The following is a 24349-nucleotide window of genomic DNA, read 5'->3' as shown; positions in this document are numbered from 1 at the left end:
GTAAAGGTCGGTTTAACCACCTTTAACAACATTTAATTGATGGTGTAAAGTTGGATAACCGACTTTACACTAGATTAAACCACCTTTAATTTAATGTAAATACCAATTTTCAGGCTGTGTGACAATCTTACTGTCCTTTAACATAAAACAATCCTATATTAATGCATAGTACATGTGTTCCAGCTATAGTAGCACCAAAGGATATGTATATAATGCGCTGGTAAAAGTGGAAAGCAGGAAGTTCTTTAATCAATCCAATGCCGTGGCGTTCGATTCTTTGTGTTGAGCTTTTTTATTGATAAACATACAACACATTTACAGTAAATCGATACACAAAACAAACTATAAGAAGGAAAAAAGAAGTAAAGGCACGGATTAAAAGAAACTACGCTTTCGATTGCTTATATATATATGCATATTATAAATAAGGAAATTTTAATTTTATACCTAGTGTATTCTTTTGATACTTATCACTAAGATAAGAGGGTCTGAATGGGGGTACCTCGATAACACTAAACATTTAATTATTTAGCTCTGTAACATGAAACAGTTAATTTTAAAGCATTTTAACACTAACGGTAAAAAATTCACTGTAACAGTAAATTTTGTCCAGAAAGAAACAAAAACGACTCCAAAAAGACCAATATTGTTTTCTTTAGTATATCAAGAAGTTTTCGGCCATTTTCCGTCGATTTCCGGAGACTACCGAAGATTTCCGAAGTCTATCGAAGATTTCCGAGGAGAAATCCGAACATTTTCTCTTAGTTCATCAGTGATTCTCTTGATGATTTTATTACCACTTTGTGGGATTGAACATCAAACACTAAAAACTATGGAAAATAAAACTAAACACTAAACCCCATTCAGACCCTCAGAAATAAAATAGAAAAAAATTACAAGGAGGAACAAGAAATGACGCGTTCAATTGCTTACATATATGTTATAAATAGAGAAATTATATATCTTGTGCATACTTTTGATACTTAGCACCAAATTATTTAAGAAAACTTGTAATTAATTAAGCGAACTTATTTACTAGAATGATATAAGACAAAGAGGGAAGCATTTGTCCCTTATCCTAGAATATAATGAATCAATGATATTTCTTAATACTGAGCCGAAATTCAATTTTCCAATAAATTCTTCAAAATTTTTGGATTGAAGCTTCTGACAATAAATATAGTACTTGGCAAACAACCAGCAGGAATTGAGCTCAAATATTTCACATTAATTATTCGTTTCAATACCATATATATATAGCTCTTTCCGTGTGGCGATTATTCGGTGGAATAACTTATAATAAAATTCTCTTAATTTGCTGTCCTTACAAATTTTGCTTGTTCGGGAGAAAACCAACTCCCAGTTAAACACTTGTAGATTGAAATATTTTTCCCATGGTACGGTTGAATTATGCATTAATTTAACCATACCAGTTGATTTGTTTAAGCCAAAAAATAAAAATAAATATAATATATATAGTGCCACAGTAGACAGACAACTTTGAGTCTGTACAAATGTGTGTGATCCAACTTCAATAAGTAACTTTAAATACGTGAGTACGACATTCTACGGGAACCGATAAGAGAAAACAAAGGAAAACAACAGATATTACAATCTGCAGCAATCCATTTTCCGTGAGCCTTGATGTAATTCGAAAATCCAAAATCCACCATAGATAACGATAGAAACCGAAAATGGTGTATCCAAAAACAAATTTACATGCAAATCAAAAAAAACTGCATATAAGGCGCTTTATGGAATTTAATTACACGGGAAGCTGGCTGAAATATTACGTAACTCTCTTACTAGATATGATGTAAAAATTCCTAAAATGATCGGAGTAAACAGTAATTGTTGTATTTCTATGTTTGACATGTTTTAATAACCACAAAACATCATTATCATCATCGTCGTCGTCTTCGTCATCATCATCATTAACTTGCTTGGCTACGCGAGCAGGACAAGAATTCTGAAATGGTCGAGAAATAAAGAAACGTCCGAATTGCCCTGCGATGTATATTATATGATCGTAAATTTTCACACCGAAGCATTTTTTATCAATCCACTCCGACATTTCATATTTGTTTTTTCTCACTGTAAAATAGCCGGCAGAACATTTTCGCTTTTTTTTTACGGCTAACGGTTAATTTCTTTCCATTAGGGTTGATGTTTTTTACCTAATTATGCATGCAGTTTTTATCAGCCAATCAGAAAAATCATATTTTTTACCGTTTCCAGGGCCACTACGGGGAAAAGGATGTCTAATATCTCATTCTTTGCGGTTGCGCACAAGAATGAGCTAAAAAAAGGTACCTTCAGGAGCCTGCCAACATTTAAATTACGTGCGTGGGGGCAGACTTATCCGCGTTTATGTTGTCACGCACTGTGTGACAATTTAAAATGTGAAACCAAACAGCCTTTCAGACGATTAAAATATTCCATTCTCAGCTAACAGTTACAATTTTGGCTAATTCTCCGCCATCAGTTTATAATACCACATTCACGACTTTGATTACGTCATATCAGGCATACGTGCTATTATTCATGATAGACAGGAAATAACAATAAACATTTTAGTTCCGTTCTTTCTTAGAATTATATGAACCCACTGCTTAATTAAATAACGGTTCATAAAGTAAATAACAATTGTGTAAATAACGATTTAATAAAGCTTATGTCAATAATCGTTGAATGAACTATGCCCAGTGGCTATACAGACAAAATATAAAATACTCTAGGAAGAATTTAAAACAATTAATAAAACTGAGATGAACTATTGAGGATAACTACGTTTTAACTGTAAGAATAAAATGTGACACTTGGTCAAAACTGTTCTGGAGATTTATTATATAATAATATTTTTTTACAATAAAACTGATATGATAAAATGTCCTTATACTTTTTTCCGTCACTGACTGATATAGTGCCGGGTTGAACGCCCGGGGGGGTACTCCATATAACGGCCTATACGGGGAGGCTCCGCCCGAAAGGGGTACCTTTTTCAGGCTTCAGGTATATAAAAGGGTAGCGATTTCACAAGTTTAGGTATATGAAAGGGTATGAAAATCCGTCATTTAGGCTTTTTAAAAGGCCTGTAATTAGAATATTTCGAACAGACCCACTTTATGGCTGTATTATTTTAATTTATTAAGCGCTGCATGAAAATTACAAGAAAACGTCCTGTTCTAAGGCTATGTCACGTCTTTTAGGTATATGAAAGGGGTACCTTTTTTCAGTAAAAGGTATACGAAAGGGGTACAATTTCTGTCAAAATGGTATATAAAAGGGTAAGGGGTAAGAGCTTGGGGCGGAGCCTCCCCGTATAAAACTTTTTTGAGTGCCCCCCCCCCCCCGGGGTTGAACGCCGGAGTGTTGTAGTTGTGAACTTCTTCTGCTTCTCTATTAGTTCTAAAAGGGTCATCAATCAATGCATCCTGGTTCATGATCAATTGCAGAATTCGAACTTGTAGCAATCTTGGGTTTTTATGCAATCATTCATTTCTATAGCTATTGCTGAAAGTTGGGAAGTCGAAAGGAAACCAAAAACTTGTTTTTCCTTTCGTTACATCACGAGGTTAAACCTCGGACATCCTGGGTGGGGGGTACCCGGGGGGCTCCCTTACACAAGCTATATAGGTGATGTCGGTCCCCATATAGTATGGGTTTTGAGCCGTTTAAGTCGTTTAGGTCTGAAATACTGTGGGTATAGAGTTTGACCATTTGCACTTTAGATAGGGATAACGTAAAATTTTTGGAAGAAACTATTTTTCTATGTGTTCTTCAGTTACTGTCATTCCTTGAGAAGTGCATTTTAAAAAGCCGTGAATTTGAAGCACTTGTCACGTGTCAAATGTCCTGGGTACAATCTGGTCTTAAAATGAGTATTGACAGGAGCCCATTAATGGGCTCCTGGTATTGAATTTGGAATCAGGTCTGAAATTAAGGGTAGAGAAAATCACACATTTTGGTCTGATGTAGGGTAGGTATTTAAAGGTAGCGCGCCGCACACCCCCTGGCTATCACGCGATAAGCAGGAAGTTTCAATATAATCATAATACATTCTTTTAATTCTTGCAATATAAAATTCAGTTGCTGTTTACGTTACGGTTGAAGTATAATTAAAGTGTTTTCATTTTAATTTGATTTTAAATAGAGCTCTTATAGCTGTTATCTGTCTCGTTATGTGAAGAATCGTATTACCGAACTCGATCATATCAAAGGATGATGGGCAGCAGAGATAACACACTGATTTCAAGCATTTGGTAACGGACACATATCTTCAGCGATATGTGTGCGGGGATGCACATATCACTGTGACAACGGAAGACGTAATCATATGAAGAAATATTGCTTCAGTTTGAAACAGCAACCGTGTTTCAACGACGGCAAGCATAGCCAGAATTTTTTTTACAAATATAAAATGAATCGTTCAAACATTTCCACAGATGAAGATTGCTCCCTTCCCCTTGGCCACGGCATCGCTCTAATGATGGTTAATTCTCTTGGAGCTGTGATCGGCACCATTGGAAACATCCTGGTTTGCATTGCCGTGCTTACAAGCCCTCATCTTCGCCGAAGCTCCAACTTCCTTCTCGTCAGCTTGGCCATTGCTGATTTGATCGTGACGATGGTCTGCGAGCCGTTAGTTGTGGCAATTATGGGCAAAAGAGCGCTTGTTCACGACTGCGCACCGAGCCTGGAACTTGCCTATGTTGTGTCCTCAAATTTGTCGTGTGCTGCATCAATTATGCATCTCTCCGCGATCAGTGTTGACCGTTTTGTTGCCGTTATTTATCCTCTGCGTCACGGCCGCATCATGAAGAACTATGGCTTGAAGGTCATGCTGGTAACCGTTTGGGCTGTAGCTATCATATTCGCCTCTCTTCGGGTGCCCTTCTTGAAGGAAACATCTTTTATGGCCTTTGTGATGTTCGTTGTTGGCTATGGCATCATCATTGCCTCGTACGCATCAATCGTAATCTTCCTAGTCAGAGAAAAGCGAAGAAAACATCAACTCAGAGCGCGACCAATGGTTGAAGTGAAATCCAAAATTGAACAGCGCGTTGCCTTCACTCTGGCAATTGTGATCGGTGTTTTCAGCGCTTGCTGGTTTCCGATGATTATTGTATTCTTTTCTGCTGGGAAATCTCTTGTGAAGATGCATGGCACCGCGTACATGTGGATAAGATCTTTAGCTCTGTCAAACTCAGCCATGAACTTTATTATTTACAGTGCAAGGATTCGTGATTTCCGGGATGCGTATGCTTTGATATGTCGGAAGATTCTTCACTGTGCCTAGACTTATCGGACCGGTCAGGCTGACAATCTTAATGTTAATATTAACATTGCACTAGCTTGCTGACGAGTAGAAAAAGTAAGTTGCTGTAACCCTAAAAGCAAAATCAAACGGATACACTATTTATATCAGTTCTTGGGCTCTTCCATTGACGCAACTGTATCACACGACACAACGTTAGTCTAAACGTTATTGTCGAGAAATATTTACTTTGTTTTGAGACTAGAGGTCCTAGAAGCTTAAACTGTGACTGTTTTAAATTGTATGAAACCTATTTTGGATGCCAGGGAAATTAATTTGTGGTTGAAACATCATTAAGGTGCACATAAAAATCCCATATTATAAAACTCTCTGACTATAGCGACATGAAACTCAAGTCAAGTTTTATGACAGTTTTCAAATGAGGATCAAAGCGGGCCTCTGATCCGACTGAACTGATGTGAAATATGGCCGGAGTGAGAGAGTTACAACGTGGCCAACGTCGAGGTTCTTAAAGTAAATGAGAAGAATATGCTGCCTTTGCAATGACACTGTAAATGGTTAGATATTTTAGTCTTCTCGGATAACGACGATAAACCGTAGGCCACGTCTCCTGCATCTTCAGTGTTATGGTCAGCGGGGGACGTAAAAGATCCCACACACTTATCGTAAAGAGTAGGGCATGGAGTTCCCGGTGTTGTGGTCTGGTCTGCGTGCATTGTGCTGTATACTGAAATGCTCAGTTTCTTAGCATTACTTGCCAGAGGCCTAATACGCTTCATAATACTGAGGTTAAATAAAGTTTCAGTTCAGTTTCAGTTCATTGTTCAGCAAGGGCTCCGCAAGTATTACATGGATTCTATTTAAATATCCCACTTTAAAACGCGAAACTATAGGCTTGACAATTCAGTTACAGAAGTGCAAATAATCAATGGAGTCAGAATGATATTTAAAATTGAGAATATAAACAAGGTAAGACTGTTTAACTGTTTAACTGACTATAACTGAAGTTCATCACGCAGAAAACAATTGCTTTTTAGTACGTATTGTAAAGCCAGCGAACAGGATCTAAAATGAAAATAAGCACGAAATAGTGGTCGGTAAGCAGTTCTGAAACAAACCAAGGACACTGTGAAGAGAGACGAGACTCCTTTTCTCACTCACACTGGCAGCAAATCCCCACACAAAAGTGATGGCGTGACCGTCTACATTTTACAGGAATCCGTGGTTTGGTATCTTTTTTTAAAAAAAATGGCACTCGTTAGGCACAAAATGGCATGTTTTAGGGGTTCCTAGACACAATTCACGATCAAGGGCCTCTAGCTCTCTTGGGTCCAATCATTTCGTCCTTGTCACAGAATAGACTGTTCACTAGCAAGTATAAGTCGAAGACTGACTTTTCCAAAGCTTACTTTGATAGACGGAGCGCCGAAAGTAAAACCATGAACTCCTCTGAACACAATCAAGATGCATTCTTGTTATATACAATTTTATTTTTCAATACCTACGTACGTCTTTAAAAATAAGCTTTGCCTTTTCTTAAAATTTCATTCTGTACATCACACACTTAAATATATGGTACATTGATGACATATCATAATGACAACACGGCATATCTCGAACATGCTTATCTTTAGAGAGGGTAGCCCTGATGTGCCTTGACAACATGTTCTGCATGAATCAACGTCCTCTAAACGGCCCAGCAACGCATCTGATGGTTATTTACAAACGCGACACGGACACTTAACGGAATGTGGTTATATCACTAATTCCTGTCCTTGGCCGCTTTACGAGTTCCTCCTGGCCGTGAATTCTTCCGGCTTTCTTTGATATCTTTCAGTTATTTTTATATGTTAGACTATGCAGCCTCCCCTTCTTCCGACGACAGGTGGGCATTGGGGTCTGAGTCCGAGTCGAACATGCCGCCTTTTTGTCGAACTGTGTCCTTCATACGCCTGTTGTCAGCGGCTGCTGTTTTCCATACTAGTTCCAGTTCCTTATCAACGTTCCTAAGATACAAATGAAAAAAACTTTATTCAATTTATTTTGGTAATAACTGAATACACCAATGCCCGCCATTCTAGCAACCCGTTGACGCCAGCGCTTACTGACAAATTACATTTGGAACAAGCCAATTAGCGTTTATCTATTCGATGTTGTTTTGCTAGAACCAATGCTTGCCTTAAGCTCAGACTTGACCCAACCGCGTTCTCGATGGATCAAGTGAAATGGAACAAGGAACGAGGCTGGGACTTGAGTCAGCACTGAAACCAGCGCGCAAAAAATGTTTTCAATCCAGATATTATCGGAAAACGCTTTCTTTGCTTAAAGAAGGCCATCTTACGAAACAGGCCATTGTAAAATGTCTGCTGCTTAAGGTGTCCAGCCTCGCTCACTTCTTGTATTTTGATTGGCCAGTTGAAACAGAAGCCACCAGAAAGTTGTCGAGAAGTTGTGAAAAATGTAACGATAACTTTGTCAAGTGGAAAAAAGGCGGCAATGTAGATGATTTTTGTTTTCTGGGCCTCCTCTTGAAAAACGTAAAATGGTTATAAATAAAAATGACCAAGTGCACTTTTTTAAAGCCTTTAAGGTACGGAAAGGAAAACCTTCCAACCCTTTAGTGTCTAGACACTTTTTTCAAATTGCTTATTAATCAATGCCGCTGAGAATATTTGAAAAGACATTTTGCACCAATGAAACAATAGGATAACATAAAAACGTTTCAAGCCAAAGTTACAGGTGGATGCCCTTTCGCTAATTGGTTTTTACATGATAGTCGGAAAAATTTACAGGGCACCGATGAAAAAGAAAACAGCCAAACCTTGTCTGATTTTTTTCTTTTCGTCCGTAAACGGTGCTTGTTTATTTCTTCCGCTTCTGACTAATTTTTATGTGGAATATTTTCAATCCTAACCAACACGAAAGGTGTCAGACCTTTGGATTCTTGAAGAATTACAAAATGATTGAACTATTTCTCTTATTCATTATTAAAGGGAAATAGACATTAAAATAATAGGGTGAGACAATTTACCTCATAATCACTGAATAATCAATATCCCACTAGCCTTTTTACTTTGTCTATGAGAATCCAGCGATTCATTTGAGGGTCGATAAACGTTCAACAAAAAATCGACAGGAAAAGATTACAAGGATTTGAAGAAAGGTAAGTTAGTCTGCTAAAAGGGCATTAAGCTTCCAGCGAAACTAAAGATTTTTGCCTAATTTGGAGAATCTTCAGGCTTCAAAATATGGTCGAGGGACTAAGAGAAGGAGGTTGTTGACTGTTAAGTCGAGGAGTTTATTTCTTCGGCAATTTTCCTTAGTAAACAAGACGACAATACATCATAATATAGGTAGTATGACGCGCTTATTGATTTTACCGTACCCAAATTCGCAAGTAGCCAATCAGAAGCGCGATCTACTGTCCTGATATCCTACGATATCAAGTCACTGACCTGATATGCCACCATATCACGGTCACTTTGAAGTAAAGTAGTGTTACTGTGTGATGAATTGAAAAGACGTTTTACCAATAGAACAGAACTTCGTAATTTAAATTTAGCGGTGTTAAGCGGTCGTAAAAAGAGAAAACCTTTCCCGCCAAAACTAAACTTGAGCGCGCTCGCCAATTGCGCGATGTTTGCCGACGAGTACTGAGACATTCAGAGTGAAAAAATTGGAGTCGGAATTTCCAAGTTTTTCGCTAAATTTTAATTTTGAAAATGTAGAGAATGAAACTCTAAACAAACGAGTGGAAAAGGCAGAAGAGGAACTTGGTAAAAGTGTCGAAGACCAAGTCATCACAATTTACAGTACGTACCTTGCAAGCATGGCTTCAACAGAGCGATAAATATAACCGGATTTTTTGCTGAATTTGGGTACGGTAAATACCTAATCGTACCTTTTTGGTACGCTTCGGCTGCATATCAGGCTCGTTTGGTCTCGCCATGGGTATTTTGGCTCGGCTGCGTCTCACCAAAATACGAACCATGGCTCGACCAAACTCGCCTGATATGCAGCCGAAGCGTACCAAAAAGGTACGATTAGGTATAAAAGTTCAAAGCACAATTTGCACAGTAAATGTTTGCTTACCTCATTCTTACTAATTCAGGCGCGTAGTTAATATCGACATTTTCGCGTTTTGAAAAAAATGGCCAAAATTGATACTCGCGTAAAAAGGAGTGCGCAAAAACTAAACACGTGAAATTTAATACCTTTTTATCCGGATATTGTATAACAAAACAATCGCGAGCCTGCTGGTATTTGTTCTGATATCTCAACTACAGTAAAAACCCGCGTATAAGAACCTAACCTTTAAGAACCTGTTAGGCTAAAATTTCATTTTTAAGCACCCTTCACATAAGAACCATTTTAGGCTAAAATTCTAAAACAGGTTCTTATTTTCAAAAAAGAAATAAATAATCTTAGATCAAAAATATAGAATTAAAAAATCTTCTCAAAAATATATTTATAACACAGTCTGTACACATTATAGTTGCCTACCGAAGCCTCCAGGAATACTGTTATTGGACATTAAAGACCAGATCATTTAAAAATTCTACTTTATTTCTTGAACAAAAGTTAAGAACCTAATTAAGAACCTAGTCAGCCTAATTTTACACTAAATACCATTTATATAAGAACCTGTTTAGGCTAACTTGAAAAAACCTAGGTTCTTATACGCGGGTTTTTACTGTATTGTCCTTGTCTTTTGATTGGCACTCTTCCTGGATATATCTTTAAAACTGAAATATTAGATTTTGCAGCCATTTAACTGGATTTGGTAACCTCTACAGGAATTCAAGTGAAACATGTTTGCCTACCCGACAATAGTGCTATTTGCCATTTGCTGTCTTCTTGGTGCAATTACAGGTATGCCATTATAATTACATGTGAACTTCTCATAGGCGACCATCTTTTAATTTTTTTTCAAGGTATGGTGGCCACTTGAGAGAGCTATCACATGGGGGGAGGGGTGGTTTCTTTGTTTGCATTATTTCCTTATTTCCTTTATTTTATTCATCATATTTTATTCATATAAAAGTTTCAGTTATAATATGCTCTTTTCTCTTAAGGTACCGCATCTGCTACTCTTCTGAATTTTATTCTTATTGTGCAAAATATAATCCGTGATTCAGCTCCACGATAAACATTCACGAGTGTCACTTAGGATCGATGGCATTATCACTGAGAGAGATTATATTTATTTTTTTTGTTCCACTTTAATTGATAAGATTATCGAATTTAATAGACAGGGTGATAGATTATCTTTATCATATTTGGAGTGATTTCCCGAACTTTTGCCGGTAACGCATGCTTAGTATTGAAAGGGTACACCAAGCTGATTAAACCTTCTGGTATCTTTAACTATTATTTGTTATTTTAATAGGAAAAGCGAAAATGAAACGCGTCAAGACAGAAGCTACAAAAGACAATCCTTCACGTAATGCAGAATTACAAGACGGTCAGTATGTTAGATTTAACTTTGATTAACCACACTCTTCTGACCATTCATTTATGTTACTTACTATGGATATGTTTCTGTAACGGCTTCCATTTCCTTATTTTTCCGAACAGGCAGAAGCACCTCAAAGAAAAAAAAACTCACAGACTGTAACAACATTTTTTTTTTCAGGGGAAGGAGGCTTCATTGTAACCTTGGCGATATTTTCCGGCGCTCCAGACCCACAGTGGAATATAACGCGCGATAATCCAAGATACGAAGAGGTAAGAAGGCTCCTGCGTAGTGCGACAACTTACGGTCCAGAAAACACGCCTGGAAAGCTTGGCTACGAGGGATTTCTGGTACAGGAGGTGAGAAACGGAAATCTGCAACCGATGGTGTTGGTTGTCGGTCCGGAAACGGAACAACTGCAACTGCTCCTACTGCGGACCATACCCAGAGGTATGATACCAACCAGCCTTAAAAACATTGTTCGGGAAGAAATCCGGAGTGGGGATGTCTCGGCCCAATTTGACAACACAACGAAACGTGATGCACCAGAATACGATCCAGAGATCTGGAACCAGCGCGAACATATTTATTACAATAACTGCTACAACTACGCTCTTGACATCATGAACGATTGTTTTTCACACCCTGGTATTAACAGTAGACGAGGAACACGTTGGGTAAGATATCCGAGTAACTATTCAGACTATTGCGCTGAAGCGATGTTTGGTGCACTTGCCGATGGTTTGGAAGCTGAGCTAGCTCTAGACATCAATCAAATGGTATCCCCTGACGATCCAGGAAGACATCTTGTGGCGCTCTTTTGTCATACAGGTCAGTACAAATTAAACTGGAATCCTTTAATAGATTTAGCCAAGGCTAAAAGTGGAGCTCCCCGGTGATTTACTTTGCTCTTAGAACGGTTTTCACTTGAGTGTCGAAAGTAATAAAATCTCGCGCCACTTTCTCGTCTAATCAGAATTAAAACTAAAACCAATCGTGACTCGCTCACGCACCATTCCCGCGCTTTTCACCGGCTCCATAGCATTTTTGTTTCGAGTTTTGATCGGTTCACTGGATTGTCTGTGTCCTTAAGTTGACATGCTCAGCGGTCAACTAAAAAAAAAAAAAACATGTGACCTCGATTAGCTCTACACTAGCCCGCAATATGGTCATGTGATACTGGTTAACGGATACATCGTTTTGACAGCCTTTGACACTAACCTTAACGTTAACCTACTTCTGCAGTATGTCCGCCATGTTGCGCGACGTCGTCGTACGTCTTACATGCATTCATGATTCCCCTATTTCTATGGTAATGGGGCTCCGTTGTGCGGACCTTCGAGCCGCTGAGGAGCCCCGCTATGAAGAGTACAAAACCAAAACTTAAAAATAGAAGTTCTCAATGAGAGGTGAAGTGCTGCCCTAAACATTTCAAGAATATATGAATGTACAGAAAATTAACTTCATTTGAAATGTATATAAATATTTTCTGATGGAAAGAGAAACAAAACTTGCAGATGAAGTATACCGGTAAGTCATACCACAATCTTGAAAATCAAAATACCCACGCATCTCAATGAAAGCAACTCATGTATCAAATTTCAATCCAGTTATGCAAATTTTTTAAGGTTTTACACAACGCCGCTTCTATAATGTACATGTAAACTACGATTTACAAATACAAAATAAACTTAAAAGGTTGGACAAATTTCATTTAAATAAACATTGTACATTTTCTTTTAGAAGCAAACGACTTTCGAATTCCTTGCGTCGCTGTTGCGTGCCGGAAGACCCCGGAACACACGCAGGAATTATATTTTTCCAGACGCTCGCGGACAGCAATAACACAACTTATTATATGACTAGCTCCGTGAGCGGTCAAGATGAAACGAATCCCGTGCTCTGATTGGCTACCCGAGCGGTCAAGATGGAGCCATCTTGACCGCTCGGGATCGCCCGCTGTGTTCCCGCAAGCGAAAAAACTTTTCAGTTCCATCGACGCTACTACAAAAAGCTTTTCTGTCGTTAACTTGAGCTATAAAACCATTTACCGAAACAACACAAATATTTTCTGCCTGTTTCTAGCGAAAGAGAGTCCAATTACCAAGAAATAGGTCTTGAAGCGAACGAGAACAAACTAATTAAACAGCAAATGTTAACGAGTTTCGTGAATTTTATTTGCCACAACAACCAGCTATAAGCTTAAATACAAAAATTACAACGCAAAGCGACTTGAAGACATGATATCGGTTTTGTTCGGCGGAAAAGGGAGAGAAGTCAGTGACATATCTGAAGACTACAATTCGGCAAACTTGTCGTTTGTGTAAATCTTGATTGAAATCTTGATGGAGAAAGCGGTCGGCACGGCGAACCATTCAGGCACTGTAAGCTTTTAAAACATCTTCTCACCGAAGCCTCTAACGCTCACGTCGAATAAGGTCGTGTCGAACATTTAAATCAATGATGTAGGAAAGTTCACGCTCTTCCCTTGAATTTATAAGTCCCAAACGCTTTCAACAATCACAATTTCAATATTCAGCTCGTGTCACCGTACGTGTCGGCAGGTTTGCACCACTAAAGCGCCAGAAGCGAGCAAATACTCTGCAAAACGTCCAATAATCAAAAGCTGGCGGCCAGATAGAATGGACATTCTTGTTTTAAGGCTTCAAACTCAACGTCGCAATTTTAGTATCCTTTTGAGGGTTAAAAAGAGGTGAATTTCTTCGTCTCGATTCATTCAAGAATTTGACAGTCAGTCATTAAACTTTTAAACCAATGAAATGATTTTAGCGTGCGCCATTGAATGTGCATGCAACTGGCTTCCTTTTCAGTACTCGAAAAAAGTCATATAATAAATCCTTTATTGACCAAGCTTGTTCGGTCAAGAAGGCAGGATATTGGCCTCGTTCTTTTTTTGCGTGTGTATGGACCTCGACTTCGTCTCGGTCCATACACACGCAAAAAAAGAACTTGGCCAATATCCTGCCATCTTGACCTCACGCTTGGTCAATAACCCATATATAACAAAGCCAAACTTAATTTCCAAGTTATTGAATCTAGTCTCAATAAATCAGCTAAACGATTTTTATAAATCAAAACAAAATTTAACGAAATTTACTATACTGCATTGGTTTCTGAGTCTTAAAAAATCCACGTGAAGTTGACTATATCGAGCTGCATTCTTGGAACCTTACAAAAGGAGCTGTCTTGCTTTATCGCTTTTAAGATCTTAAGAGACCTCGATGTTCTCTTTTTAGGCGGTCGAGTGTTCTTTAGGGTTATTTCTTTCCATTTTGAACTCCATAAATGTGTTTCTTGTTTGCAAGAGGAGAGAAATATCGTCAAAAATTTTGTCAATTCGAGACGTCATTATGATTTTCTTCATGGTTTTATGAAAGCAAGTTGCTGATTGGATAACATTTGTTCCTTATAGAAATGTACCAAAACTCTCGATTGCTTTCAGGAATTAGAAGGCTACCTCTTGGCAGCAATAATGAACAAACAATGAGTCGGCCATTAAAAGCAGCATGCAGGGACACGGGCACGCCTTTCGTGACTGAGCTTTTTGTTTTCTTCCTGATAGTAAGAGCCAAGACTCCCGATACGGCCTTGCCTCAAAGTACTTGAAAATGTCATCTCCCCAGTTAAGGTCATTACTCCGAAATAGAACTGAACATAGATTTTCAACCAAACTTTGCCTACTTGTTGATGACCTTAAGGAGACTTAAATTTTGAAATAAAAAAGTGGGGTCCCCATATTTGTTTAAGAGCAGAAAGGCCTTGTATATACCACATAATTCCTTAATAATTCCCTTGCGAATACTGGAAAACACATTTCCAGTGATAATTTATTTTTCAAACATAGGAATTGATTTGTTTTCGTTTTACAGAAAGAACTTGATCGCTACACCGAAAGTCTGAGAAAAAACTGATAGGTCACTATACTCGTTTACGAGAAAGAGACGATTTATTTTCTCGCGGACTAAGCCGCATAGAAAAAAACCGCCATTTTGTTTATGTGCGCGCACTAATTAAGCGTAAAATTCTGCGCAGTAAGGATGCGCAATGCAATACAGGGCAATGACCTTAATTAACGCAATAGTTAGTTACGCATTCGAACTTCAAGGTTGATCAGCCGCTTCAAATTTCAATTTAAACGATTTAAATGATTTTCAATACAGGTCTGGGCCATCCATCAAACGATTATCACTGGTACCGTCTGGATTCCAATGGATACTGGTCTCACAAACCTGGCAGAAGCCGAGCCACTGACCGCGATGCAGCAGGACAGCGGATCCGTGACCCAAGAACTGCTGCTAATCCACCAAGGTTTAATTATCGATTTAGGGTATTCATGACCACTAACCTGACTTTAGAAAATTTCTTTTTTGGACAAACTTGCGTACCAGCCCCATAGATGCTGGTTTAGATGAAAAAGTTTAAACCAAGTAAATTCACAGAAGTAGTGGTTCTTAGTACATGTGAAATACGGCCATGAATTAAAACAGAATAAAAGCGTTGTCTTATCAAAAATGAACACCGTGTTAACCAAACATTACTTATTGTAGTTTTTCTAATGCCTAAGATTTTCTGAAACAAATTACAATTGATTTAACCCAGCAGGCTAGCACACAGTCAGGTGCTCCCCACACCCTACCTCTTTCGACTGCTTCTAACACAAAGGATTTTTCCGATAATATTCACGTTAATAACGACCAACAACTCGAATCGCTTTACGATTTAATGTCCCAACTCGAAGGAAAATTACAATCATTGAAATCTCCCGTCAAATCGCTCACGGTCTCGAAAGTCTAAACTTACATCACTTTATTTTACCTTGTAACTTAGCAACGAGAACAATACAACCAAAGTTCACTTTTACGGCGTGACAGTCACACAGTCCATTTTCAACAGTAATGGTACATTGCAAAAAGGGACCTTTTATCGCGTGACATACGCACCTATTTAAACCCATTACTGTGACAATTCAACATAACGCCATCTTACCTGTTCTCGCCGATCATCAATTCCAATTGACGTTGTTTTTGTCTGACCATAGCTCGAAGATTATTGATTTCTTCTTCGTACTGCTCTTTGAGTTTGTTGATCTCCTTCTCTTTCTCACGCAACCTGGTCGGGATACAAGACAAAACTTTATCAATAAAAAATTTGCTACGCGACCGGCGCCCGAGACAAGCTAGTCCAGTTCTAGCACTCTCTGTCACACAACGCTACGCTCTCGGGAGAGAATCTGGACTCCCTCTCCGGCCCGGGAGCGTATAGCTGCGTGACAGAGAGAGAGAGAGAGAGAGAGAGAGACAGAACTTGTTGTCACGTCACAGAGAAAGCTAGCCTGTGTAGTTTATGAAAGGCGCCTTTCGCATTTCTCAAAAACTACACAGGCGCCTGCTACGCACGCTATGAGCAAGCGCTACTAAACAGACAACCTGGTCTCGGACCTCACGAGAAAAATATAAACCGCGGGGGGTTTGAACGAGTCCGAACGCAAAGGGGTGGAAGCAAGACAAAAAAGGAAACGTCCGCAGATGAGCTACCGGTAAATTAAGACCACAAAGAAGAATATTGTTCACGATCACCCGACCGTATTTAGGAGAAGAATCAGTTACGTACCTTCCTGTAACCACAGCAACCTTATCCGAGGCTTTTTTCCTGTATTCCTAAAACAAAAAAGTTCCTTTACGGTAGCTGATACTAAGAATTATTTAAAGGGTTACGATCACATATTTTCGCTTCATTTCTAAAGGCTAGAAAAACGTATCACTGGAAACTAGTACAATTTTGTGCGACAATATTCCACAAAAAGACAGGAACCTATTAAAAAGTGTACGTGTTTTCATCTTTGGCTTGGATTTCTTTTGAAATTTAAGGCCTGGCCAAACGGTAACGCAAGTGGACGCAAATAGTCGCAAGTTAAACTTGCGTACAGACTTGCGTAGGCGGGTGCGTAGGCTGGCTAAAGTTGTCAAAAAAAAAGCCATTTCAATGCTACTGCACGAGCTGCAATTCAGCACTTGAAGTAAACAGCAAGCCTTGCGTCGACTTGCACTGGGTGGCCAAACAGTCATAAACTTGCGTTGAGTTGCGTGCAAATTTGATCTCGTCCAAAGTGAACGCCCGGGGGGGGGGGGGGGTACTCCCTTTAATGGCCTATACGGGGAGGCTCCACCCGAAAGGGGTACCTTTTTCAGGCTTCAGGTATATAAAAGGGTAGGGATTTCACAAGTTTAGGTATACGAAAGGGTATGGAAATCTGTCATTTAGGTTTTTGAAAGGGCCATTAATTAAAATATTACGAGCAGATGCAATTCATGGCTGTATTATTTCAATTTATGAAGCGCTACTTGAAAATGTCAAGAAAACATCATGTTTTAAGTCTATACCATGACTTTCAGGTATATGGAAGGGGTACCTTTTTTCATTAAAAGGTATACGAAAGGGGCACAATTTCTGGCAAAATAGTATATAAAAGGGGTAGAGCTCGGGGCGGAGCCTCCCCTCTTTGAGTACCCCCCCCCCCCCGGGAGTGAACGTAAGTCATCGCAAGTGCACGCAATTCCTGGCCAAACGGAGACGCAAGCGGTAGTTTACTTGCGTCTACTTGCATAACTAATTACCGAGTTGTCTAGCCTGCATAGCAGCGCCTGTGTAGTTTTTAAGCGCGTGTTTGGGAAACGCGAAAGACGCGAGACAGCCAAGCATGGCCGTCTCTCTCTCGCCTTTCGCGTTTTCCAAATACGCGCCCAAAACAACACAGGCGCCTGCTACGCAGGCTAAGAGCTGTCTTTCAGTGTAAACTACTCTGATGACAGTTTTACTCCCAAACAGTCCCCGTCCTTAAATAACTTTAAGAAGCTCTTAAAACAGCGCCGCCATAAGCACATCATCAAAACCATAAGCTTTCTGAAAGAAGCTTGCATGGTCGCAAATAAAAATCAAGATTTCACATATTTTTAATATAGTAGTTTTAATTTTATCTGTTAATTATATTTAGATTGTTCCTAGATTGTTTCTAATTTTTATACTTTTTACAATTTTTATAATATTTTTTTAATTAGCTTAATGTAGGTCCACATCAGCCTCTGGCTGCCTGTAGTTTTAACCTATTTCAAATAAAGTGTGTATGTATGTGTAAATCATTCAACTGCCTATGTTGTATTTTTCTAAGTTGCTGCTACAAGACCATACCTGCAGTTTTTCTTCGAGTCCCTTAATGTTCTGAGTTCCAGCAAGAATTTTAGAAGCGGCCTTCTCCTGTTGCACTTTCTGTGTTTTGGCCTGCGGGGAATGGACCCAATTATTAAATTAATGACACGATGAACGTACATACAAGGTCACAAAGCTTAGTTGCCATGGATGTCAGGTAAAGTATACGTTCCAGCCTAGTAGCATCATCAGGTTGAAGCTTATAGCAGTTTCCACAGCATTAAGCGACTAGGAGTATTTATACTCCTCCCTGGATTGGATGCTAGTACATCGCAGGGTTACCCCCAGCATTAAATTGGCTGGTACCCATTTAACATGTCATTTATACGCCTGGATAAAGCGAGGCCAAGTGTCGTGCCCAAGAACACAATGCAAGACCCCCAGCCAGGGCCCGAACCCGGACCGCTTGATTCGTACTCCAGCCAACTAAACATTAGGCCACCGCGCCTCCCACAAGTTAAGTAAGTGTTGTAAACTTACAAATTGTACGTAGTTATCTCTTTCAGCTGCTGTTTTCTCAGCCTGTCAAAAAAAAGAAAGAGGATCTCAACCATCACGTCTTGATAACACAACAAACAGTTATCTAATAAGTAATAGATTAGCTGGTAATATATTTATAACCATTAATTCGACTTATTCCTTAGAGGGACCAACAACTAACTTCTCCAGGCAATTTCGATAAACTGTAAAGCAAAGGGGTAAGGAGAATTAAGAAAATCACAAACATGGGATAAATTCTCAAGACTAACTACAAAAGAAATTTATGGCAATCACTAAGAAGTTGTATTTTGACTGGGATTTTGAGCAAGTCTTACGCTAATGTCACGCGCCGGCCGGCGTCACGCAACACTTACAACAGTGAGAACTTGTGACAGTGTCTCTTGTGCTGTCAGCTCTCGTTCCTGTATGTGCTCCAACTTCCGTTGAAGAAAAAGAAAATTGCGTTCTGATTTCCTGTTGATAGAATAAGAGACCTGATTTAGTTTTTTAGCAGAACAGGCGGTGAAGCGGGGCAGAGCAGACCGCGAAACACTAGCGCGAAGCGCAAAGGCGATTGTGGAGTGCGAGACAGTCGCGGGTGTTTTTGTCACTACTCTCGCGCCCTCCACGCGGCTCTGCCACGCTGAAATGCCTTTTCCGCAGACTACAGTTTTTAGGCAGACAAACTGAGTTCAAACTGTGGCCTCCGTAGGCGGTTTTATGAGATGCAGTTTCATCTCGGAGCGAAATTCGTTTGGGTTTACATGATACGAGAATGGAATGTCATTCAGGAATGAAAACTGGAGGCTCACTCCGGAATGACTTGACTTTCGTCACGGTATCAGGTTAACAGATACAGAGAAATATATGGAGATGAATTGAACTTGTTCTTTTGTGATTGGCCAGAGTGAATACTTTGGTGTTGTTTTACGACACTCAAACGAAAATCAGTCTAAACCATTAAACTAAAGTGATATGCAATACAAACAGCTAGCTGACTAACGCCTTGCAGTAAAAAATGTTTAAAACTAAAATAATCAATAAACGAAGCACTCACTTCAGTGACTTTTTATAAGCCTCAAGTTCTCGTTCCAGTTGAGCGTTTTTAGCTTCGGCGTCTGCAATTCAACGTCAAATATATAATCAGCTCCGGGACAAGAACGCAAAATAATAACAATTGTAATATAGCATACGCTTCCAACTACAGCTAATATTACTCTCTCATCCTTCTCACGTTATAACACCATTGCTATAATAAAACATTATTATATTTACCTGCAAACTTTATAGCTACGTTGCTCTTCTCTTTCTGGATCGCCTTCAATATATACAAAACATAAACAACAGAAACTGAGTTATTACTAATACTTTAGCAATAATTGAATGATACTCAGAATAGGTTCGGCATGTGCAAAGTTTAATATCTGCTCTTTGAACAACAGGGGCCAGGAAAATAAAGGGTGTGTATGCATGTATTTTCCTATTTACCCTAGTACCGTACCAAAATTCGGGATTAGCAAATCGCAAGCCTTGTGTACTGTTATGATTTCCTGCGATATGCAGTTACTGACTTAACAACGCCGAATTTTAGGCCAAATTTGGTTACGGTAAATACCTAATAGTGCCATTTTGGCACCCTTCTGAGGCATTTCAGGCATGTTTGGTCTCGCCAAAATACAAACCATGGCTCGACCAATCTCGCCTGACATGCCACCAAAGCGTATAAAAAAGGTAAGATTACATGTACAATGTAGGTTAATGTTAAGATTCGAACTCAATAAAAGAAAAAAGTTACATGTATGCACCTGTAGTCGGGAATTATACTCCTCTGTCTCTAATTTTGTTTTTGCCTTCAAGTCTTCAAGTACACTAGAAGTAGATGAGTAAAGGAGTGTTAATATTGTTTCACCTTCCTTGAAATATGGACAGCAGCAATCGCGAGTTGCCGCGCTTTCTACCGGCTACGACCGGTTACATGTTTTCACTTTCCCGCGCTTTTCATCACCACAAGTAGATAGTCATGTGTTTGTCGCCGTTTATATGTTTGCTTTTCCCGCGCTTTTCACCGGTGACACTTGCTTCGCTTTTCGCGCGCTTATCGCCAGATACATGCTTTGGCCTTTTCCGCGCCTGCCAATGATTGCAGGTGTTTTTCTTGAGTTCTTATTGGTTTGTTAGCCACAGTGATAAGGGGGAGGTGGAGGGAGTTATAGTTTTACGACAGCCAATAGAAAACTCTCTAGGACATCACAAAGGCAACTCGCCGCGATAAAGAATGTAACGTGGTAATAATGCTCTACCTCCTGCATTCATCCATTATCCTCAAATGTTCCTGAACTGACATCTTGTGTTCTTGCTCTCCAACAATAGCTTCGTGCTTCCGCAACAGGTTGCTATGGGTACGACGCATGTCATCTAGCTCCGTTTCAAGGCGTCGCTGGGATGACTCTTGACTTGAAATCCGCTTAGACAACTTGGAAACTATTAACACAATAACGATACCACAATTAGTAATTTAAGAGAATGACCTGCACTTAATTTGTCACGAATAGTAGCGATTAAAAAAAAGTAGCGCCAAACACAATGGCCATTCCGGTGGAGTTTTGGTTAAATTAGCTGCAGGAGTTGGAAGGAGTAGGCTACTCCTGGGAAAGAGCTAAAGCATAAGTAAAGAACCGTGTGCGCTGGAGGAAACTGGTGGACGCCCTATGCTCCCAAGGGGGTGACAAGGAACAATGATGAGCCATAAAAAGTAGTTTGTGAAATGGATAAACTACATTATGAATTCAGTGTTGACTTGGATAACAACCACGTGAGCTTGATGAAAAATCTCTTGTTGAGGGCCTCCGGAGGGGGGAGGGGGGCATGTTCCCTTGACGTTGTTCCATGTTATCTTATCTAACTTTCCCTTGTTCCCAACAAAATCCTTCTTGTGTTCCCGTGATTCCTTTAACCTATTTCTTCTAGCTTAGCTTATTTATACACTTCTAAGAAGTTTTTATTTTTCTATTTTATTCTTATTTTGGTTGAGAACCTGTAAACAAGCTTTTTAGCTAAGTGTTCTGACCACGCTAAATAAAGTATTGTATTGTGTTAATTTTGGTGTTCCCTGTTCCTTAAAAGACGCTCTTGTTCCCATGTTCCTAGTTTTATTTTCATTTTGTTCCCACATTCTCCCATGTTCCTTGTTCGCTATAGACTGCAAGACAGTCGTATCTTTTGCAAACGCGCTCGGTCGTCGAACGAGGGCGAGAGGTCTGGAGCCAATGTCAAAACTCTGAGTGAGACTGGGGAAATAAACGGCGCTTCACGCCTTCGATAAGCGCTTTTTCTAACGACTTTGGAGAAAACTGAAACGACTGTTTTGCAGTCTATGTTCGCTAAAACCCCTGGGAGAGCCTCCTTTGTTGAACCCAGGACACAAGGTGTACGTTTCTCGCTTGGACCGTGTGATTAGTTTTCTTCCACACCCATATCCACTGTTAATCTGTTTCACTTAAATCAGTGTCTCTCTGATCAGTGGTGTTATACAAACCTTCCTGTCCATGAACCCGCTGTATTTCTTTCATTTTTCTGTCTTGTATTTCTTGCTGTTCCATCAACAGAGCGTTCTCCTCGACCACAAGTTTCGCCTGCTCTTGAAGTTGTTGCCTGCACGAAAATGGAGCCAGAAAACACTTCACCGTCAATCATATAGCTGAGCCTGTAAAGGCCAGTTCTACGTTTCGGTGACACTTTGCGAATGATGAGGAAGCGAGACAATTCTGGTATTTCTAAAACTAAATATGATTGTAACCTACCATTCGTCGGGACCCAGTGCATCAGGGCTGGATTTACTAACACTCTGCAATTAAAAAGAAAAAGAAACGCAAATGATATATAAATAATTAGATTTTTAGTATTTGTGGGCTTCCTGTAAAGAAGCTTTTAGCTAAGTCGAGTGCCACGTTAAATAAAGTTCTTACTATCTATCTTCTATGAGTGTTTGTAAAGAGAAGAATGCAAAACAACTTCCACATATTTTCTCAACTAGAGCAATGAATGCCGACCAATAAAGAGAATTTTACGTTAACATTAGGGTTTAAGACTGAACCTACCATATGAAGTTGTTGATTTTCCTTAACAACTTCCATGACTCGCGCCTTAAAAGCGTTCAACTCCTCCTAAAAAAAGAACGCATAAAAATAAAGTAGAGTAAAAATAAAATAGAAGTATATGTGAAGTGATGCGAGGAATGGGATGCGGTCACAATGCAAGGAATGAATATTATTAGTCAGGAGTCAAGCGACTTACATCATAGGCTCTGATCATTTGTTCTTTTTCCTTCAGTCGATCATCGTACGCCAGGAAGAGAGGAGCCAAGAACTTTGTGTTCACCTATTGAAAAAAAAAAGTAATTAATATGAAGCATTGAGACACACAGTCTATCAGTAGAGTACTACATTGCACATGTACATCTCAGCTACATGTACTGCATACGAATCACTGTTTTCAAACGAAATGATCTACAACGCAATGCTGCTTGTAAAATTAATAATAATCCTATTCTGAAAACGTGAAAAAAAATGAAAAAAAAAAATTGTTGTTGTTTTTGTAACCACAAACAGGAAAATGTTTTACATGCACAAACTATCATCACCTGATCACTGGAGTGTCCGTAATAAAGAGGTTTTTTATATTAAATTTCCTTGGGGAAGAGATTTAGTGTCCGTTGTCCGTATTAGAGAGGGTCCGTATTATAGAGGTTCTTTCTAAAGAAAATGTATGAGAATCTTGTCGGGACATCGGAGATTGTCCGTAATAGAGAGGTGTCTGTACCGAGAGGTTCGACTGTACTTTGAGAACATGAATTCATTTGATACCTACCAGCCACGGAGCGGCTTCTTTCTTATGAGGCAATGCCAAGCCTTCTACCTCCTGCAAGAGATAAATACGTTCTTAAATCTGAATCTCAACTGTGAAATGCGATCAAATTCGTGTAGATACGATACCTCAAATAAAACTGGTCGATATTTGGCTTGATATCTGCTAAGTTCCACATTCAGTCGATGAACTGTACGGAGACAAAAATGCACTATAAGCATCTGAGTAGCCACTCGAAAAAAAAAAAGTTTATTAGAAATCTCTTCAATTCTGAACTCAACCCTTCTCCCTCAGTATGTTTTTGTCCGCGCGCGTGATATCACGTTATATTTTTCAGTTAAGCCAATCGTGGCCCGAGCGTGCTCGCGCGTAAGTTTGAGCTTTGCCATGCAATTTTTCGGATTTTCATCGCTTTGTTGTAATTTTGTCACACTGAGCGTTTTAGGCCAGCTTTTTCGCTGTTAGAGAGTTTTGAGTCTAGCCTCTTCGCCGTTATTGTCACTGTAATTCGGCATCGATTATAGGTTACGGACTGCGTGGTTTTGAGTCTACAATGCGCTGGGATACAATTTTCTTACAATACATGTAACTGCTTAATTTTATAAAAAAAAACCTTTAAGTTTCCAACTCATAAAACTTATGAATTTAAAATTTTGAGTTTATTTAACTGTTTTTTCCCCATACAAAAACATCATTTTGCGCGATTTTTGCACCCACAGTAAAATGACGGAGAACTTATAAAAGGTCACTCTTTGTAGCTGATAGACGCAACATGAACTTTCAAAACAAAGGCAAAAGAAAGCGTTATATCAAACCTGTATTTCGCAGAACTTTCTGTTCTTGGTGCAAGTCTTTGATTTGTTTTTGCAAAACTACGGAAGAGACACCTGTGTAGTTGAAACAAAATGCAGACCATTCATTACAACTTTCAATTCCAAGTTACAAAGATTACATGTAATTCTCCTAACTTTTTGTCTACATTCCTTGCAATGGTATTTATGAGAATTTGGTGGAGATCATACAATAGTTAAGTGACCTAATCATCATTC

At 39.2% G+C, this 24349-nt stretch overlaps 4 protein-coding genes across 5 annotated transcripts in view; 2 read left to right on the top strand and 2 right to left on the bottom strand.

Moving 5' to 3' along the window:
- Positions 1-24349, bottom strand: part of LOC144649462 (programmed cell death protein 5-like) — a 43014-nt gene that overhangs the window by 16070 nt on the left and 2595 nt on the right. The window lies entirely within an intron of this gene.
- On the top strand, positions 4222-6519 carry LOC144649446 (adenosine receptor A2b-like). Its single transcript, XM_078508939.1, has one exon. It carries the CDS (start codon positions 4337-4339, stop codon positions 5297-5299), a length of 963 nt encoding a protein of 320 aa, XP_078365065.1. The 5' UTR covers positions 4222-4336; the 3' UTR covers positions 5300-6519.
- LOC144649435 (centrosomal protein of 89 kDa-like) lies at positions 6748-24233 on the bottom strand. The gene is made up of 17 exons (XM_078508925.1): positions 24116-24233; positions 23429-23490; positions 23304-23354; positions 22731-22814; positions 22535-22600; positions 22238-22281; positions 21973-22088; positions 20738-20918; positions 20243-20306; positions 19713-19755; positions 19495-19555; positions 18812-18911; positions 18438-18479; positions 17940-18029; positions 16365-16411; positions 15741-15863; positions 6748-7284 (listed from the first exon to the last, which is right to left on the bottom strand). The coding sequence occupies exons 4-17, from the start codon at positions 22746-22748 to the stop codon at positions 7134-7136; spliced, it is 1146 nt and encodes a 381-aa protein (XP_078365051.1). The 5' UTR covers positions 22749-22814; positions 23304-23354; positions 23429-23490; positions 24116-24233; the 3' UTR covers positions 6748-7133.
- LOC144649443 (uncharacterized) lies at positions 8322-15379 on the top strand. Of its 2 annotated transcripts, none has more exons than XM_078508933.1 (5): positions 8322-8441; positions 10075-10150; positions 10668-10742; positions 10914-11564; positions 14915-15379. In XM_078508933.1, the coding sequence occupies exons 2-5, from the start codon at positions 10090-10092 to the stop codon at positions 15148-15150; spliced, it is 1023 nt and encodes a 340-aa protein (XP_078365059.1). In that variant the 5' UTR covers positions 8322-8441; positions 10075-10089; the 3' UTR covers positions 15151-15379. The 2 variants fall into 2 exon arrangements, with proteins under 2 accessions (XP_078365059.1, XP_078365061.1); XM_078508935.1 differs by having other exon boundaries at positions 8392-8441; positions 10045-10150.

Source organism: Oculina patagonica, chromosome 4, assembly GCF_052425735.1.
Source record: "Oculina patagonica isolate OP01 chromosome 4, crgOcupat, whole genome shotgun sequence".
NCBI lineage: Eukaryota > Metazoa > Cnidaria > Anthozoa > Scleractinia > Oculinidae > Oculina > Oculina patagonica.
The sequence above is the reverse complement of the archived record's forward strand: the minus strand, read 5'-3'. Positions and strand labels throughout refer to the sequence as shown.

What these genes read in the sequence shown, in the direction of transcription:
- LOC144649446 (XM_078508939.1), top strand. Translation starts at nt 4,337, where the DNA reads ATGAAGAAATATTGCTTCAGTTTGAAACAGCAACCGTGTTTCAACGAC.
- LOC144649443 (XM_078508933.1), top strand. Translation starts at nt 10,090, where the DNA reads ATGTTTGCCTACCCGACAATAGTGCTATTTGCCATTTGCTGTCTTCTT. An exon ending in TAATGCAGAATTACAAGACG is followed by an intron (nt 10,743 to 10,913) that starts GTCAGTATGTTA and finishes TTTTTTTTTCAG; the next exon opens with GGGAAGGAGGCTTCATTGTA. An exon ending in GGCGCTCTTTTGTCATACAG is followed by an intron (nt 11,565 to 14,914) that starts GTCAGTACAAAT and finishes TTTTCAATACAG; the next exon opens with GTCTGGGCCATCCATCAAAC.
- LOC144649435 (XM_078508925.1), bottom strand. An exon ending in GCTTATAAAAAGTCACTGAA is followed by an intron (nt 18,912 to 19,494) that starts GTGAGTGCTTCG and finishes TTCTATCAACAG; the next exon opens with GAAATCAGAACGCAATTTTC. An exon ending in GTTGCTGTGGTTACAGGAAG is followed by an intron (nt 15,864 to 16,364) that starts GTACGTAACTGA and finishes TATCCCGACCAG; the next exon opens with GTTGCGTGAGAAAGAGAAGG.